The 14953-nt window shown below is 39.7% G+C and overlaps 1 protein-coding gene and 2 pseudogenes across 13 annotated transcripts in view; 2 read left to right on the top strand and 1 right to left on the bottom strand.

The window, feature by feature from the left end:
* The window catches only part of LOC148776808 (olfactory receptor 11G2-like), a 52601-nt gene extending 46602 nt beyond the window's left edge, over positions 1 to 5999 (bottom strand). For 2 of the 12 annotated variants that reach the window (XM_088840075.1, XM_088840079.1), the window contains exon 1: positions 5630 to 5987. Coding sequence is in view for 1 of the 12 variants with exons in the window: in XM_088840076.1 (XP_088696202.1) it covers positions 5630 to 5645 (16 nt within the window). In the remaining 11 variants the exon portion in view is untranslated. Of the gene's footprint in view, positions 1 to 1071; positions 2186 to 5618 lie in introns of those variants that run through there. The other 10 variants (XR_016038318.1, XR_016038320.1, XR_016038319.1 and 7 more) reach the window with 10 other exon arrangements.
* Positions 1 to 14953, top strand: part of LOC148776805 (GTP-binding protein 10 pseudogene) — a 67840-nt pseudogene that overhangs the window by 38762 nt on the left and 14125 nt on the right. The window lies entirely within an intron of this gene.
* On the top strand, positions 6999 to 7969 carry LOC148776807 (olfactory receptor 11G2-like; annotated as a pseudogene).

Here is a 14953-nt window from a genome sequence, read left to right as displayed (position 1 = left end):
AGGAAAATGGAAACTTTTTTCTTGAAGACTTGGGCAATAATGTAGATGAGTCTCTTGTCTTCTGTTCTCTTTCACACGGATGACAACATAGCAAATCAACACCCATTTTGTGTGGCTTGTGAGAGAAGAAAACTTTGTAAGTAGAAGCTAATTTACTTAATGAAATATGGAGATTCAAAAGAGTCAAAAGAAAATGGGACTGGGGAATCAAGTAGGATTCTTTACAGTCTAAGCCACCAGGAAAGCCCTCTGAGACATACCCAAAGGCAAAAACAGGAGTGTCTGTTCAGTGTGTTGGTCTATGGGAACTGAAGGGCTCTTAGCATGTGTCTATTGTGCTGAGGGTGGCTGTTTGCTCCGAGGCATCCCAGGTGAAGGACAATCAGAAGACAGCTAAAGAATATTACTGTGGAAAATGAAAAGTAAGATCTCTCTTTTCTGTCTTCCTCCTGTGCTCCTTGAGCAATATTTAATTACCTCTGCTTATTTTAAAGACCAGGAGATTAGGTTTCTACCACTGCCCATCTCTTGAAACCAACCCTGGTATCTTTTTGCACATTTATTACCCATGGTCAGGTTCTTCACCCGTTCTCCTTGAGTTATCAAAACAGCTTTCTAATAATTTCTTGTTGATTTCATCAGCCTGTAATTGTCTGGTGAATTGTCTTGTGAATGCAACTTCCATAAACTCTTGATCACTTTACTGTTCTACTAGAGCAGCTCCAGATTTCCACTGACTAGCAAATTAAGCCCAAACGAGTCAGACTGGCAGTGAGTCCTCTGCTTTGAGGCCCTATCTTTGTACCTAATATCTGACTATATCTTTACAGATATTCTAACTTCCACTCTTGGATTGTTCTGTGAACATAATTTCTTGTATTCAAATCTTTTCATATTATATGCTATTGATATTCTGCCTCCATCACTGATCATGGAAATGTGTGTTTTTCCAAGGTCCATCACCCTCTCAAAAGACTTTCTTTCTTTCTTTCTTTTCAACTGAATATAATCGTCATGTCTCACATGATTCAGAAACCAGTACTCGAGAAAATAAGCACCACACTCGGGGAGTTGGAGAACTCACATTTATTATGCCGGTGGGCCCAGAGAAGTTAACACTTCAGGCTCTGAGCCCCAAACAAAGGGGTTGCAGAATTTTTATACACGGACAGGCCTGATTAAGTTGATTTGCAGGCTTGTGGGGGCTGGGCGATTGCAAAAAACAGTACAGGGGTGAATGAGATAAGAGCCAGTTCCTAGTATTGTGAGTCCCCACTTTCTGAGACCTAAGTGATCCAGACTTTGCAAGGAGCAAGCTGAGTTACAGAGGCAGAAGAAGCAGGAGGTTATGTAAAATTTTAACTTCATTCCCTCTCTTGATGCTTCTATCACTCATTGCAGAAAGCATCATCTCATGTTTTGGTAGGACATTCAGAGCTCCCAGTCATTTAGGGGGCTATATTGAGCTCTTAGCATTTGTAACTTTATGCATTCAATTTGAGGGGTTATGAACTGGGTAATATCATTGAGAATACAAGGGCCAAATCAGAGTGCCACAAACAGCATGAAAAGAGGACCTGTTAAAGGGAGAAGCCACGATGCCCAGCTCCAAATATTGTTCCAATTACCCCAGGAATTAGCTCGTTTCTCTCTCCTGTTTGTGATTTGTTCCCTTAGCTGTTGGGCGATGTCCCTATTTCTGATTGGTTTTCATAAAAGCAGCATTCTTCATTCAAAAAGAGGAATAGTCCTCCCTTTTCAACTGTCAGTAGGTCTAGCCCTCTCCTATCCTGTAAAACCACCTCAGCCAAGGAGTCTAGTTGGTCCTGTAATGAAGAGCACAGCAATAATACCAATTAGGGATAGAGGCTAGGGTTGACAATGAAAATCCATTGATATTTTGCTAGCTGGATCCTCAAGCTTCTTTCCTGCATTGACCCGCCAGCTGCTGGAGTGTGGCTGGAGCAAGGCTGAAGAATGCTCAAGCTCCTGCCGTGCATTGACTCGTCAGATTCCGGAGTGACCAGAGCAGGGCTCAGTGTCCTTCGTGGGTGAGGGCCGTTGTCTTTGGAACCGGACCTTGAGGCGGTTTTTGGGGTGCTGAATGCTTTCCAGGTGTCCTCATCACAGGAAGTAGTTGCCTTCTTGACTCTGGTGTGGTGGATCCAAGGGATGACACCTATAACTTTAACAGCAGTAGTGGTTGCCAGGAGAACCGTGTGAGGGCCTTTTCAAACTGGCTGAATTGTTTTTTTTTTTTTTTTTTTTTGTCCTAATCTTTAACCCATACCTCATATCCTGGCTGATAGAATGAACCCAATTGCCCAAAGAAATGGGTGTCCTTTCTAAGGTTTCTCCGGCGATATGGAGAAGACTTTTCCAGGGCCTGGAGGTATCAGGACACCTCAGTTCAGCTAGTTGCTGATGGTCTTCCTTGAGTTGTTTATTACTGGGGGTGGTCTCCCATATAAGATCTCAAAAGGAGAATAGCATGAGGACCTAGGGGTGCATTTACGGAGGGAGATGAGAGTGCACAGAATGATAAGGCAGCTTGTTCTAGCCTTGTCTTGGTGTTGGCCGGGGGATATTCTTGTTGCACTACTACTTGGAAAAACAAACTTAACAAGAAAGTTAAAGATATATGACCCAAAGATTAATAGATGTAGGAAAGCTGCTGAGGGGCTAGCCAGGAGAACCAGGTCCAGACACTGATTCATGAAATTAGTGTTTCTCTAGGTATGAGAAGATGCAAGAATTTGTACTCATAAAAATCTTTACCTGAAAACACCTGATAATCTGAAAGCTTGTTTTTTTATTTTACCCCCAGAGCACAGAATGCCTTATTTTTGCATCTCCACCCTGAACTGTCAAGGTGGTGCTGAAGGTCAGCATCTTGTAATGGTCATGATTTAATCTTTGTGGAGGCAACTGGCAAGGGCCAACTTTCAGTCAGCAGGACCCCTTCATAGCCACATATTTGACCAGGTTTTGGGGGCATTTCATGGTCATTGTGTCCTGCAGTGCTGGGAAGGCTCATTCCCAGGTCGAGCAAAGATTCCATTGACAGCCCACTCAGTGTGTTGTCACTAGACCAGGCCTTGTAAGTGGCAAAAGCCTGTGGACCATACCTGTCTTACTAGCCTCTTGGTCCAGGAAAATATTTCCTCTTGTTTCTTCTCATATCTAGAGCTACATTGTTACAATATTGATCTCATATGGAACTGCATATCAGCATTTTATCACAGGCTCAGTCACACATTTGGTAACAAGAAATAATCTTCTGAAGCAAGCTACATAGACAATAATATAGCTACCAGTTATTAGTAAAGTCACAAGCAAGAATTTAAGTCAAGAACTTTCATTGTGTATAGCCTCATATACCCCAGGTCATCTGACTCAGTTAAATGATTATATCCGAATGTTAATCTCCTGGTTGTACATCATGAAGCATCTGACCTTTATCTAAAGATTGGTTACCGAGATAAGCTTTAGAAACAATCTTAGAGTCCTTAATTAAGCTTTTAAGCAATATAACATAACAAGGAACTATCTCAGAAGTGTCTTAGTCAGCACAGACCTTAATTAACAAAACTGAAACGTAATTTTTTCTTTTTTTTGGAGAACTCATTGTGAGGGCATTAACACTGTAGTCAGGAAAGGCTTTAACCCATCAGATAAAAATGAGGTCTGTCAGGGAGCCGGGAAAAGCCACATGGCCGCGTAGGATTCCCATAGCCCTGGTTGTTTGACTTTTAGCTGTTGTTTAACCATTTTTAATTTCCTGATTTAGGAGCAGACTATTGCCATGTTTTAAGGACATCAAGATAGCAAAATCTAACAGTGAGGGTTTTTTTTTTTTTTTTTTCTGTAGAAGCAGAATGAGCTTTGTCTACAAGTAGCATAATCTTAAATATGTTTATTTACTTTACCAAAGTAAGAAAAAGATTTTGAAAACAAATGTAAATCACTTAAAAGCAAAGAAATTCATAACCTGTAAAGGAGCATTCTAAGAAAACTTTGTTCTCTAAACAGAGAGAAGACCAAATTCCAGTCTGGTACCAGCTTATTGTTAATAACAAAATTTATTTATCTGCTTAATCTTAGAAAGTCTTTCCCATAAATTTTGAAGAACAAGCAGTATTCTTCTAAAAGCATGAGAGTAAAACCATAGAAGGAATGTTTAAAATCTGACTCTATTGCAATTGACAAAGAAACCTGGTTGTAACACTTTAATATGATAACTAGAATTATAATTGACCATATTTATCAGGGCATATCAAATCTAGGTGAATTTCACATAATTTTAGGATATCTTATTAGCAACATCAACCATACAGTATAACCTAAAAAGCTTTATCACCCCTTCAGCAGTACTTCTCATGCAATCGGACATGTCCAGTGAACCCAGGTTGCTTAATAGCTCTCTGGGATGTCTCAGGGGCCCTCTGAAGCACCCCAAAGTTAGCTGGAAGTCAAGTTATTTAGGAAGCTTTGCCAATAAATGTCAAAAGGGTTTATAACACTCAGTCAGGTATGATCATATAAGTCACTGTGAAATAATAGTTATTTACTTATCCAAAAGTAACAAAAGATTTCAAAGGTAAATATAGAACAGATCAATTAAGAGATAAAGAAACTTGAATCTACTATTAAATCAGTTTAACATCTGAAGAAAGTTTGTCCCCTTAACAGAGAGAAAGGCCGAATTCAAATTTTGTACCACCTTACTTTAAACTCATTTAGGTAAACTTAATGAAATTTATTTTAGTTAGTCCTAACCACGCACAAAACTTTTTTTCAGGGTCCACTTTCCACAAACTTTTTAATCACTTTCTGTAACAGCCACCTGTTAAGTCAGACCTACTTTCTCTTCCCTTTATAAAATATAATTTTATTTTTTATGCTGTCTTTATTAAAAACATATATCCTACTTTCCTTATTATATTAGCAAACAAATGTTAATACTAGATATTTAATATTGAATACTTCCCAGTTCATGTGAATCTGAAATTTATTTAGGTTAATTTTTCTTATATTTAGAATTGTTTGATTTGTAAGTGCTTACTTTTCTTTAGGCCAATTAAATCAGAACTCACTTACAACTTCAACAATACTCTCAGAAAAAAATACACTGAGATATACATAAATTCAGACAGACAGAGATCTTATTGTTTTCTGTTTGAGATTTAAAATATTTCTTTGACCGCTTTTTTTTCTTTGCTTGAAGTTCTAATTTGTCCAAGGCTGAAGTCTCAGGCAAAGTTGGCTGTGTATTTCAAGGACATGGAAAGTGTTAACTTCAGGCTTTTTCCTAGGCAGGCCTTTTAACAAGCTAGTTGTTTTTAATTGCATATGCAAAAAGAATTGGTTTTGCAGTTTCCAAAAAGAAAAATTTCTCTCACTCTGTTCAATCAGCAATCACGCACTCACAATCATTGAGCGGTTGTCACAATGCCTCCCTTCTCCTGAGTCCCCAGGTTTCCTTAACTGTTGCTCCCTTCCTGGGAGCTCCAATGAGGTGATCAGTATCCTCTTTTACCCGTTGGGGTAGGACCAAGGAGGTGATCAGTCTCCTCTTTTACCCATTGGGGTAGGATCCCAGTTCATGGGGACATTACCGGGGCCTTACTTGATCCTGTGGCCATTCCTGGTGAGCTGGTCCGTCCCTCCAATGAGTCCAGTCAGGGCTTGGCCGTCCGGAGAGTCGGAACACTGGTCCGAAAGAGAACCTGGAATACTGTCAGGTGGCATGCCTCCTTGTTAGTCTCGGGGTTCCTTTGCTCCAGCCCAGTGGAACCACCAGTCCTGTGGCTCAAGGGGCCCTTGTGGTTGGAATCTTGCTGAGGCCTCCAGAAATGGTGCAGAAACCAGTACTCGAGAAACCAAGCACCATATTCGGAGAGTTGGAGAACTCAGGTTTATTATGGCGGTGGGCCCAGAGGAGTTAACACGCCAAGCTCTGAGCTCCAAAAATGGGGTTGCAGAGCTTTTATACATGAACAGGCATGATTAAGAGGGTTTGTGGGTTTGAGGGGGCTGGGCGATTGCAAAAAGCAGGACCAGGGTGAGTGAGATAAGCTCCAGTTCCTAGTATTGTGAGTCTCCACTTTCTGAGACCTACATGATCCAGAGTTTGCAAGGAGGAAGCTGAGTTACAGATGCAGAAGGAATAGGAGGTTATGTAAAATTTCAACTTTTCCTCTTCAACATAACCACGAAAATTTTCTTATGTCCCATTACACTGTTAACTATGTCAGCAGCAGCACTACAACATAGGTGGAGGGCTGCTAACATCCAGTCCATATTCCATATTAGCTCCCCATGAAGTTGCCACAAATAAACACACAGTCTAAGCAAAAACAGTTTCCTTGCAAATGAGATTCCAAGGTAAATACCCTTGTCATTGTAGTGCTTGCATGCTCAGTTGTGTGCGACTCTTCGTGACCTCATGGATTATAGCCTGCCAGGCTCCTCTGACCATAGGATTTTTCAGGCAAGAATACTGGAATAGGTTGCCATTTCCTCCTTCAGGGGATCTTCCCGACCCAGGGATTGGATGCGCGTCTCCTGCGTCTTCTGCGTTGACAGGAGGATTCTTTACCCACTGAGCCACCTGGAAATTCCCTTAGATCTCTTCTAATCAGATTCAAACTCCCTCTGTATAGAAATTCTAGAGCCCCTAATGTATTGTTTGAAGTTGTTTTGAGCAAAAGATGTCTGACATAGCTTCCGAAGAGTAGGGACTCTGCTTTTTTGTTCATTCTTTCCCTATTTCCTAAAACAGTGTCTGACAATAGTATGTGCAAAATAAATATTTGTTGAATAAACAAGGAAGGAAGGAGAAAAAGAGGAAAGAAAAACTCACTTTTCCAGAGGGAAAATAGCAATATAAAAAACCCCATATGTTTATGGAAAAGAAACATTTCACCAAAAATTGGAAAAAATATAGATATTTCTGTGATTCTCATCGTCTCTTGTCACTTCCACAGGTCCGACGAATGAGGACCTTGGAGACTAATACCTCTGGGTCTGTGAGTGAGTTCATTCTCCTGGGCTTCCCCTGCCTCAGAGACATCCAGATCCTCCTCTTTGTGCTCTTCCCCATCATCTATTTTCTGATCCTCCTGGGGAACGCAGCCATCATCTGTGCTGTGTGGTCAAGCCGGAAGCTCCATACACCCATGTACATCCTCCTGGCTAACTTCTCCTTCCTGGAGATCTGCTATGTCAGTTCCGATGTGCCCAAAATGTTGGCCAACATCATCTCCCAGACCAAGAGCATCTCCTACGCTGGCTGCCTGCTCCAGTTCTACTTCTTCTTCTCCACTCCATGTGTGCGGCCGAGTGTTTATTTCTGTCAGTGATGTCTTTTGATCGATTTCTTGCCATCTGTAGACCTTTGCATTATCGTATCACTATGACCCACCGCTTGTGTGTGTTTTTAGTGGTCTTCTGCTGGGCAGGTGGCTTTCTCTGGTTATTGACCCCTTTGATTCTAATATCTCAAATGCCCTTCTGTGGTCCAAACACTGTTGACCATTTTCTCTGTGATCTGGCACCTTTGCTGGCACTGTCCTGTGCTCCAGTATCTGGAATTAGGCTGATTTGTGGTATCATGAGCTCTCTAATCATCCTGCTCACCTTCCAGTACATTCTTGGCACTTACTTTTGTGTCCTTAGTGTGGTGCTACAGATGTCCTCAGGCTCAGGAAGGCAGAAGGCTTTCTCTACTTGTGCCTCCCACCTTGCTGTGGTATCCCTCTTCTATGGCTCAGTCATGGTGATGTATGTTAGCCCAGGTTCTGGCGAATATCCAGGGATACAGAAATTTGTGACCTTGTTCTATGCTTTGGCAACCCCTTTCTTTAATCCCCTGATCTACAGCTTCCGGAACAAAGATATGGAAGAAGCACTAAAAAATCTTTTGAGTGTTTTACTGAAGGAAATCTTTAAAGGCTCCAAAAGTTGAATTTAACATAATGCATAATTCATGTTTAGGAGGATGCAAGATCATGAGATGAATGAGATTATGTTTTTTTCCTTTCATTTTATTTCCATACATTGGGAAGATGGCTTTGAAAAGTCCATTAGACCCATGATTTAACTCCTAGGAAGTTATTATTCATGGTCCAGATATGTTTGTACCTTAGATTTAGTTGTTTTGAACAGTTTAATAAGATTTTCACATAGTTCTCTTTTGGTATACATTACATTTTGCTGACTTATCTCAACATCCTCAAATTCTGCCTTCATCAAAGCCAGTTCGATTTTTTAGGGCATAGCAAATGCTAAAGTATTGCAATCATATGAATATTTAGCTAGTAATCCTTCAGATAACCAGATTACCAGATTTTTAAACAAAATGCTCAATATCAGAGAAAATTTAGCAGAATTTCTTTTGTGTATCCCATTATTTTAAGTATTGTTTTGGGCACCAACAAGGGTCCTCAGTAAGATTATGTTGTCTTGATCGACTCTCCACATTTTGCCAATACTGTCACTTTAGGAGGCAGGTCCTTGTCTTCCATATGCAGATACGTGAAGATCAGTTCATATTCAGTGTAAGCCAGAGGTGTAGACTTTGTCAGATCACTACAAACCAGCGCACAGTGCACTTATTATTTTTTTTAATTTATTTTAATTGGAGGTTAATTCCAATATTGTGGTGGTTTTTGCCATACATTCATGAGAATCAGACATGGGTGTACATGTGTTCCCCATCCTGAACCCCCTCCCACCTCCCTCCCCATCCCATCCCTCAGGGCCATTCCAGTGCACCAGCCCTGAGCACCCTGTCCCATGCATCGAACCTGGACTAGAGATCTATTTCACATATGATAATACACATGTTTCATGCTATTCTCTCAAATCCTCCCACCATCGCCTTCTCCCACAGAGTCTAAAAGTCTTCTTTACATCTCTTTTGCTGTCTTGCATATAGGGTTATCATAACCATCTTTCTAAATTCCATAAATATGTGGTGATAGACTTTATTGGTGTTTTTTTTTTTCTGACTTACTTCACTCTGTATAATAGGCTCCAGTTTCATTGACCTCATTAGAACTGATTCAAATGCATTCTTTTTAATAGCTGAGTAATATTCCATTATGTATATATACCACAGCTTTCTTATCCATTTGTCTGCTGATGGACGTCTAGGTTGGATATTGTAAACAGTTCTGTGATGAACATTGGGGTACACGAGTCTTTTTCAATTCTGGGTTCCTCAGTGTGTATGCCCAGCAGTGGGATTGCTGGGTTGTATGGGAGTTCTATTTCCAGTTTTTTAAGGAATCTCCACACTGTGCTCCATAGTGGCTGTACGAGTTTGCATTCCCACCAACGGTGTAAGAGGGTTCCTTTTTCTCTGCACCCTCTCCACCATTTATTGTTTGTAGACTTTTTGATAGCAGCCATTCTGACCAGCATGAGATGGTACCTCATGGTGGTTTTGATTTGCATTTCTCTGATAATGAGTGATGGTGAGCATCTTTTCATGTATTTGTTAGCCATCTGTATGTCTTCTTTGGAGAAATGTCTGTTTCGTTCTTTGGCCCACTTTTTGATTGGGTCGCTTATTTTTCTGGAATTGAGCTGTGGGAGTTGCTTGTATGTTTTTGAGATTAATTCTTTGTCCGTTGCTTCGTTTGCTATTATTTTCTCCCATTCTGAAGGCTGTCTTTTCACCTTGCTTATAGCTTCTTTCATTGTGCAAAAGCTTTTAAGTCTAATTAGGTCCTATTTGTTTATTTTTGCTTTTATTTCCATTACTCTGGGAGGTGGATCATTGAGGATCCTGCTATGATTTACGTAGAGAGTGTTTTGCCTATGTTTTCCTCTAGAGTTTTATGGTTTCTGGTCTTACATTTGGATCTTTAAATCCATTTTGAGTTTATTTTTGTGTATGGTGTTAGAAAGTGTTCTAGTTTCATTCTTATATAAGTGGTTGACCAGTTTTCCCAGCAGCACTTGGTAAAGAGATCGTCTTTTCTCCTTTGGATATTCTTGCCTCCTTTGTCAAAGAAAAGGTGTCCGTAGGTGTGTGGATTTATCTCCGGGCTTTCTATTTTGTTCCATTGATCTATATTTCTGTCTTTGCTGTGCACTTATTTTCATGTAGTTCTCTACAAACTTCTCTGAGTCCCTCAGAGGTATTTTCTACTAATTTCTTGTTTTCTAAAATAGGAACTTAATTTACAATATTGCACTTCATGAGGAAACCTTAGGCTAAAATTTTGTTATGGAATAGCTTCAGCACTAACTTTGATTTCAAACTTAATCAAACATCAGAAAACTCCTGCTGGATATTTTTGCATGAAGATGCATTTCAAGTTAGATGTCTAATCCTAAAGTTTTAATCTTTTAGATTAGCTCTAGTCATACTTACTTGTCACCGACTCGATGGACATGAGTTTGAGTGAACTCCGGGAGTTGGTGATGGACAGGGAGGCCTGGCGTGCTGTGATTCATGGGGTCGCAGAGAGTCGGACACGACTGAGCGACTGAACCGAACTGAACTGAACTGAATACTATTTGTCAATGGCTCCACTGAGCTATGCTGCTGCTAAGTCACTTCAGTCGTGTCCGACTCTGTGCGACCCCATAGACGGCAGCCCACCAGGCTCCCCCATTCCTGGGATTCTCCAGGCAAGAACACTGGAGTGGGTTGCCATTTCCTTCACCAATGCATGAAAGTGAAAAGTGAAAGTGAAGTCGCTTAGTCGTGTCCGACTCGTAGCGACCCCATGGACTGCAGCCCACCAGGCTGCTCCATCCATGGGGTTTTCCAGGCAAGAGTACTGGAGTGGGCTGCCATTGCCACTGAGCTATAGCTTGAACTGAAAGTCTTAACATTTACTTTTTTGAAATTGAAGTATAATTTTGTTACAATGTTGTGTTAGTTTCTGCTGTATAGGGAAGTGCATCAGCTATATGTATACATATGTCCCCTTCTTGGATCTCACAAAATGAAATAGTGTGGTGTTTACCAAGAATAAGTGTAGACCAGTAGAATATAATATATGACTTAAATATGTCTGAATATTAAAGAGATTTTAATATAAAATATAAATGTTTTTCATATTGGTGAGAAAGTTGTGAAAAAAATGTTAACAATCAACAAGGAATCTAGTTCTAATTTTCTGTGAGTGTTGTTTTTCAAAAGGCACCTCTAATTTAACCATCTTAACCCAGGGAATATATAAATACAGTCAGCCCTCTGTATTTGTAGTTTCTGAATCTGTGGATTCAAGGAACTAAGGATCAAAAATACTAAAAAAAAAAAAAAATGCCAGAAATTTCCAAAAAGAAAAACTTGAATTTGTTGTGCAGAAGCAACTATTTTCATGACATATACATTGTGTTTATAACTACTTACATAACGTTTACATTGTATTAGGTATTATAAATAACCTAGAGATGCATTGGAAAAGGAAATGGCAACCCACTCCAGTGTTCTTGCCTGGAGAATCTCAGGGACAGGGGAGCCTGGTGGGCTTCCGACTACGGGGTCACACAGAGTCGGACACGACTGAAGTGACTTAGCAGCAGCGCAGAGATGGGTTAAAGTACACAGGATGTGCTTAGGTTACATGCAAATACGATGCCATTTTATGTAAGGAAATTGAGCATTCTCAGGTTTTAATATCTGTTTAGGTTCCTGATATTCTTTCTCTTTCGTGATTTTCTCGCAAATACAAATAAGAGTAAAGACATCACCTTGGGAGAGGATGAGTGAGTGGAGTACTTTGAGAATGCAGGAAAATATATCCTTGTAACATAAATAATCTTTCCTGTTATTAAGAAGAAGGTAGAATTGACAAGCTTGACAACTTATCTCAAAAAAAGAGCGAACAATTTCTGTCCACTGCCCTATTTAATAAGTAGAAATCTTGCCCATGATTTTTACATTATACATCTCATATTTAAACTGTTCTCTTACACGAAAGTTGGGCTTTTCTGCTGGCTCAGCAGTAAAGAATCTGCCTGCAACGCAGAAGACACAAGAAACGCGGGTTCAGTCCCTGATTTGGGAAGATTCCCTGCAGTAGGACATGACAACCAACTTCAGTATTCATGCTGAGAGAAGCCCATGTACAGAGAAGCCTGGCAGGTTACGGTCCATGGGGCCATAAAGACTCGGACACAACTGAAGTGACTGAGCACGGCACATACACAAAAGTTAGATTTAATTAGCAGTATCCGAATTTTCAGTGAAGGTGATGCTTCCATGGGAAAACCTGGAATTAAAATGTAAAGATTTATGTACGTATTTATATATACCAGAGGAATCTGCTTTGTTGTGTCATGACAGAATAAGACCAACCTATATAAGAATTACGTACATTAAACAGAATTTCTCATACTGTCAAGACCATGACTAGTTTCACTAAATAAAATATAGAAATATACACTTAAAAATGGATGAATAAATATCCAAGTGGAGATTTATAAGTAGACAATTTTATATGCAAGTCCAGAAGTATGAGTTGAAGTTGCAAGTGGAGGTAAAAACCTAAGAAGTATCAACATAATGAAATGGCAACATAATCAACATGAATGGCATTTTAAGCTGTTAGATTCTTTGAGATCTGTCTGAACCAGTGCTGAGACACAAGGTGAACCACAAACAACACATATGTAGTTTTTAATATTTATTAGCCACATAAACAATGATTGAAAGAAATAGGTGAAATTAATTTTGATAATATATTTTAACTCAGTTTATCCCAAAGAGTATCATTTAAATTTATAATCAATTTAAACATTGTTAATGAAACATTTACATTCTTTTATTATACTAAGTCTTCAAAATTGGTGTGTGATTTTACAATTATTACATTCTGCATTAGGATTAGTTACATTTCAAGTGGTCAATAGCCACATGTGGGTTATGGCTGTTGTACTTGACAGTGTATGTATACATAGAGAAAACTGAGGTCTAATTAAGGAGCCCAAAAGTTGTTGAGGTTAAACAAGTAAGTGAATTGTCATTTTTCAGAATACAGTTTCTTTGCTTAGAAGGAATAATTGTCCTCTTATTTCACTGGTTTTCCTATTTTAAATCCCAATTTTGGTGGCAAAACCCCCCACTGAGTCCACTGTATTCTGGAAGGAGTTCTCTCACACATCCGTGTACCACCTCCTTGGAGAAAGTCTTTCCTGAAGAACTGTGTCTTCAGCTTCATTGCCCTAATTTGTTCCAAACTGACAGAAGACCCTGCAAGAGCTGCATGGAAGTCCTCCCTCAGACATCGCTTTTTAGGTGAAAATCGCTTTTTAGGTGAAAATCGCTTTTAGGTGAAAGTCAGTAATTTGTGGACAATACTCAGGTACAATCCAATTTACTGTTCTTGGGACTCTTTGCGACCCCATAGACTACAGCATGCCAGTCTTCCCTGTCCACCACCAACTCCCAGAGCTTGCTCAGTCATGTCCATTGAGTCAGTGATGCCATCCAACCATCTCATCCTTTGTCACCCCCTTTTCCTGCCTTCAATCTTTCCCAGCATTGGGGACTTTCCCAATAAGTTGGCTCTTTGCATCAGGTGGCCAAAGTATTGGAGTTTCAGCTTCAGCTTCAGTCCTTCCAATGAATATTCCAATTTATATACTCTTTCAAAACCAATATTTTATGTGTAAATGCACCGAAAATATCTGGATATATACCCACCAAACTAAACACATCCTGTGGAGAGAAGTAGGTGTATAGAGGTGTGGAACTGTGAGGATTTTCATTATTTTGTTCTGTTTTTCTTTTTATGATGAAAAATGTTGACTATAAAATATATCATTTGTATAAGTTTTATTTTGTGTATGTAAGTTTTTGAAATGTAGAGAAAATGAAATATAATTCATTCCAATGTAGCTAAATAAGCCCTGGTTATTGAAAAATTTATGTATCTAACATTTAGGGCAAAACCAAATATATTTAATTTCATATTGAATATCTTTTTCAGACATCATGAAAACCTAGATGTAAGGGAAGATCTTAACTATTTAGTTGATTGTGGCCCACTAACCTTCAGGCTAAAACTTTTTGACTCAAAGTGAAAGAGTAAATGAAGAATCTTCTTTATCCCTTCTTTGCCAGTTTTAAGAAAGGCTTGGGGGCAGCCTTAAATCTCACTGCAGTTAATAGAGACTTTCTCAGATGCTGGACAGTTTCCTCCCCTTTAGTTGAACTTCCGTCTCTCAGAACTCCAGAGTGTAGTAATAACTTATAAACTTCATATTAAGTTCTAACAGCACTCATTGTGAGATAGACAAGCCCTCAACTACTCACAGTGAAGTTTCTTTCCTCTTACTCATCCTGCTGTGACTTCCATGCTGTTACATCGGTGGATTATTTAGCTAAATCCTAAGTTACGGAACTTCTAAAGAGAACATAACCCAGGCATATCATAGGGGAGTTGAAATGAATGTGTAGTTATAGCTGGTATTTTTCTTTTGCTTTTGTTGCCTAGTATCTCAGTAGAGACTTGGAGCTCTTTGTATCTTTGTAGAACTGGAGTTTTTATTTCTAGGTATTAACTCTCCCAGCCTCTGAGGCAGCTATAGAAGAGAGATGTACTCTTGGTTGCACCAAGCAGGTACAACTACATCAGATTTTGGGTCAAAATAGTGACGCAGGAAGGAGAAATGGGATGGTAGGGGATAACAATATTGAAATATTGGGGAAAAAAATAGCACTGAAGCAGTTAGCACACTTATTGCAGGAAAGACAAATTCCTAGTGCAGAATTGGCAGGATTTTAGTGCACTGCAGGAGGATTCTTTAGCATCTGAGGCAGATTCAGTATAGGCAACACTGTGCCATCTGGCGGCTCATGGTAGTAGGCATGGCTGTAGGGATAGCGATTTCTCCTCAGACCAGTTCCACAGGATGGTTTGCACATTCATCTTTGATTCTGCGCTTCATCTGTGAGTCTTTCACTTTCACTGATTCTGTGACA

Source organism: Moschus berezovskii, chromosome 9 (genome assembly GCF_049115385.1).
Source record: "Moschus berezovskii isolate FMDL1 chromosome 9, NW_MosBer_1.0, whole genome shotgun sequence".
NCBI classification, from domain to species: domain Eukaryota; kingdom Metazoa; phylum Chordata; class Mammalia; order Artiodactyla; family Moschidae; genus Moschus; species Moschus berezovskii.
Note: the sequence above shows the minus strand (reverse complement) of the source record. Positions and strands in the feature narration are given on the sequence as shown.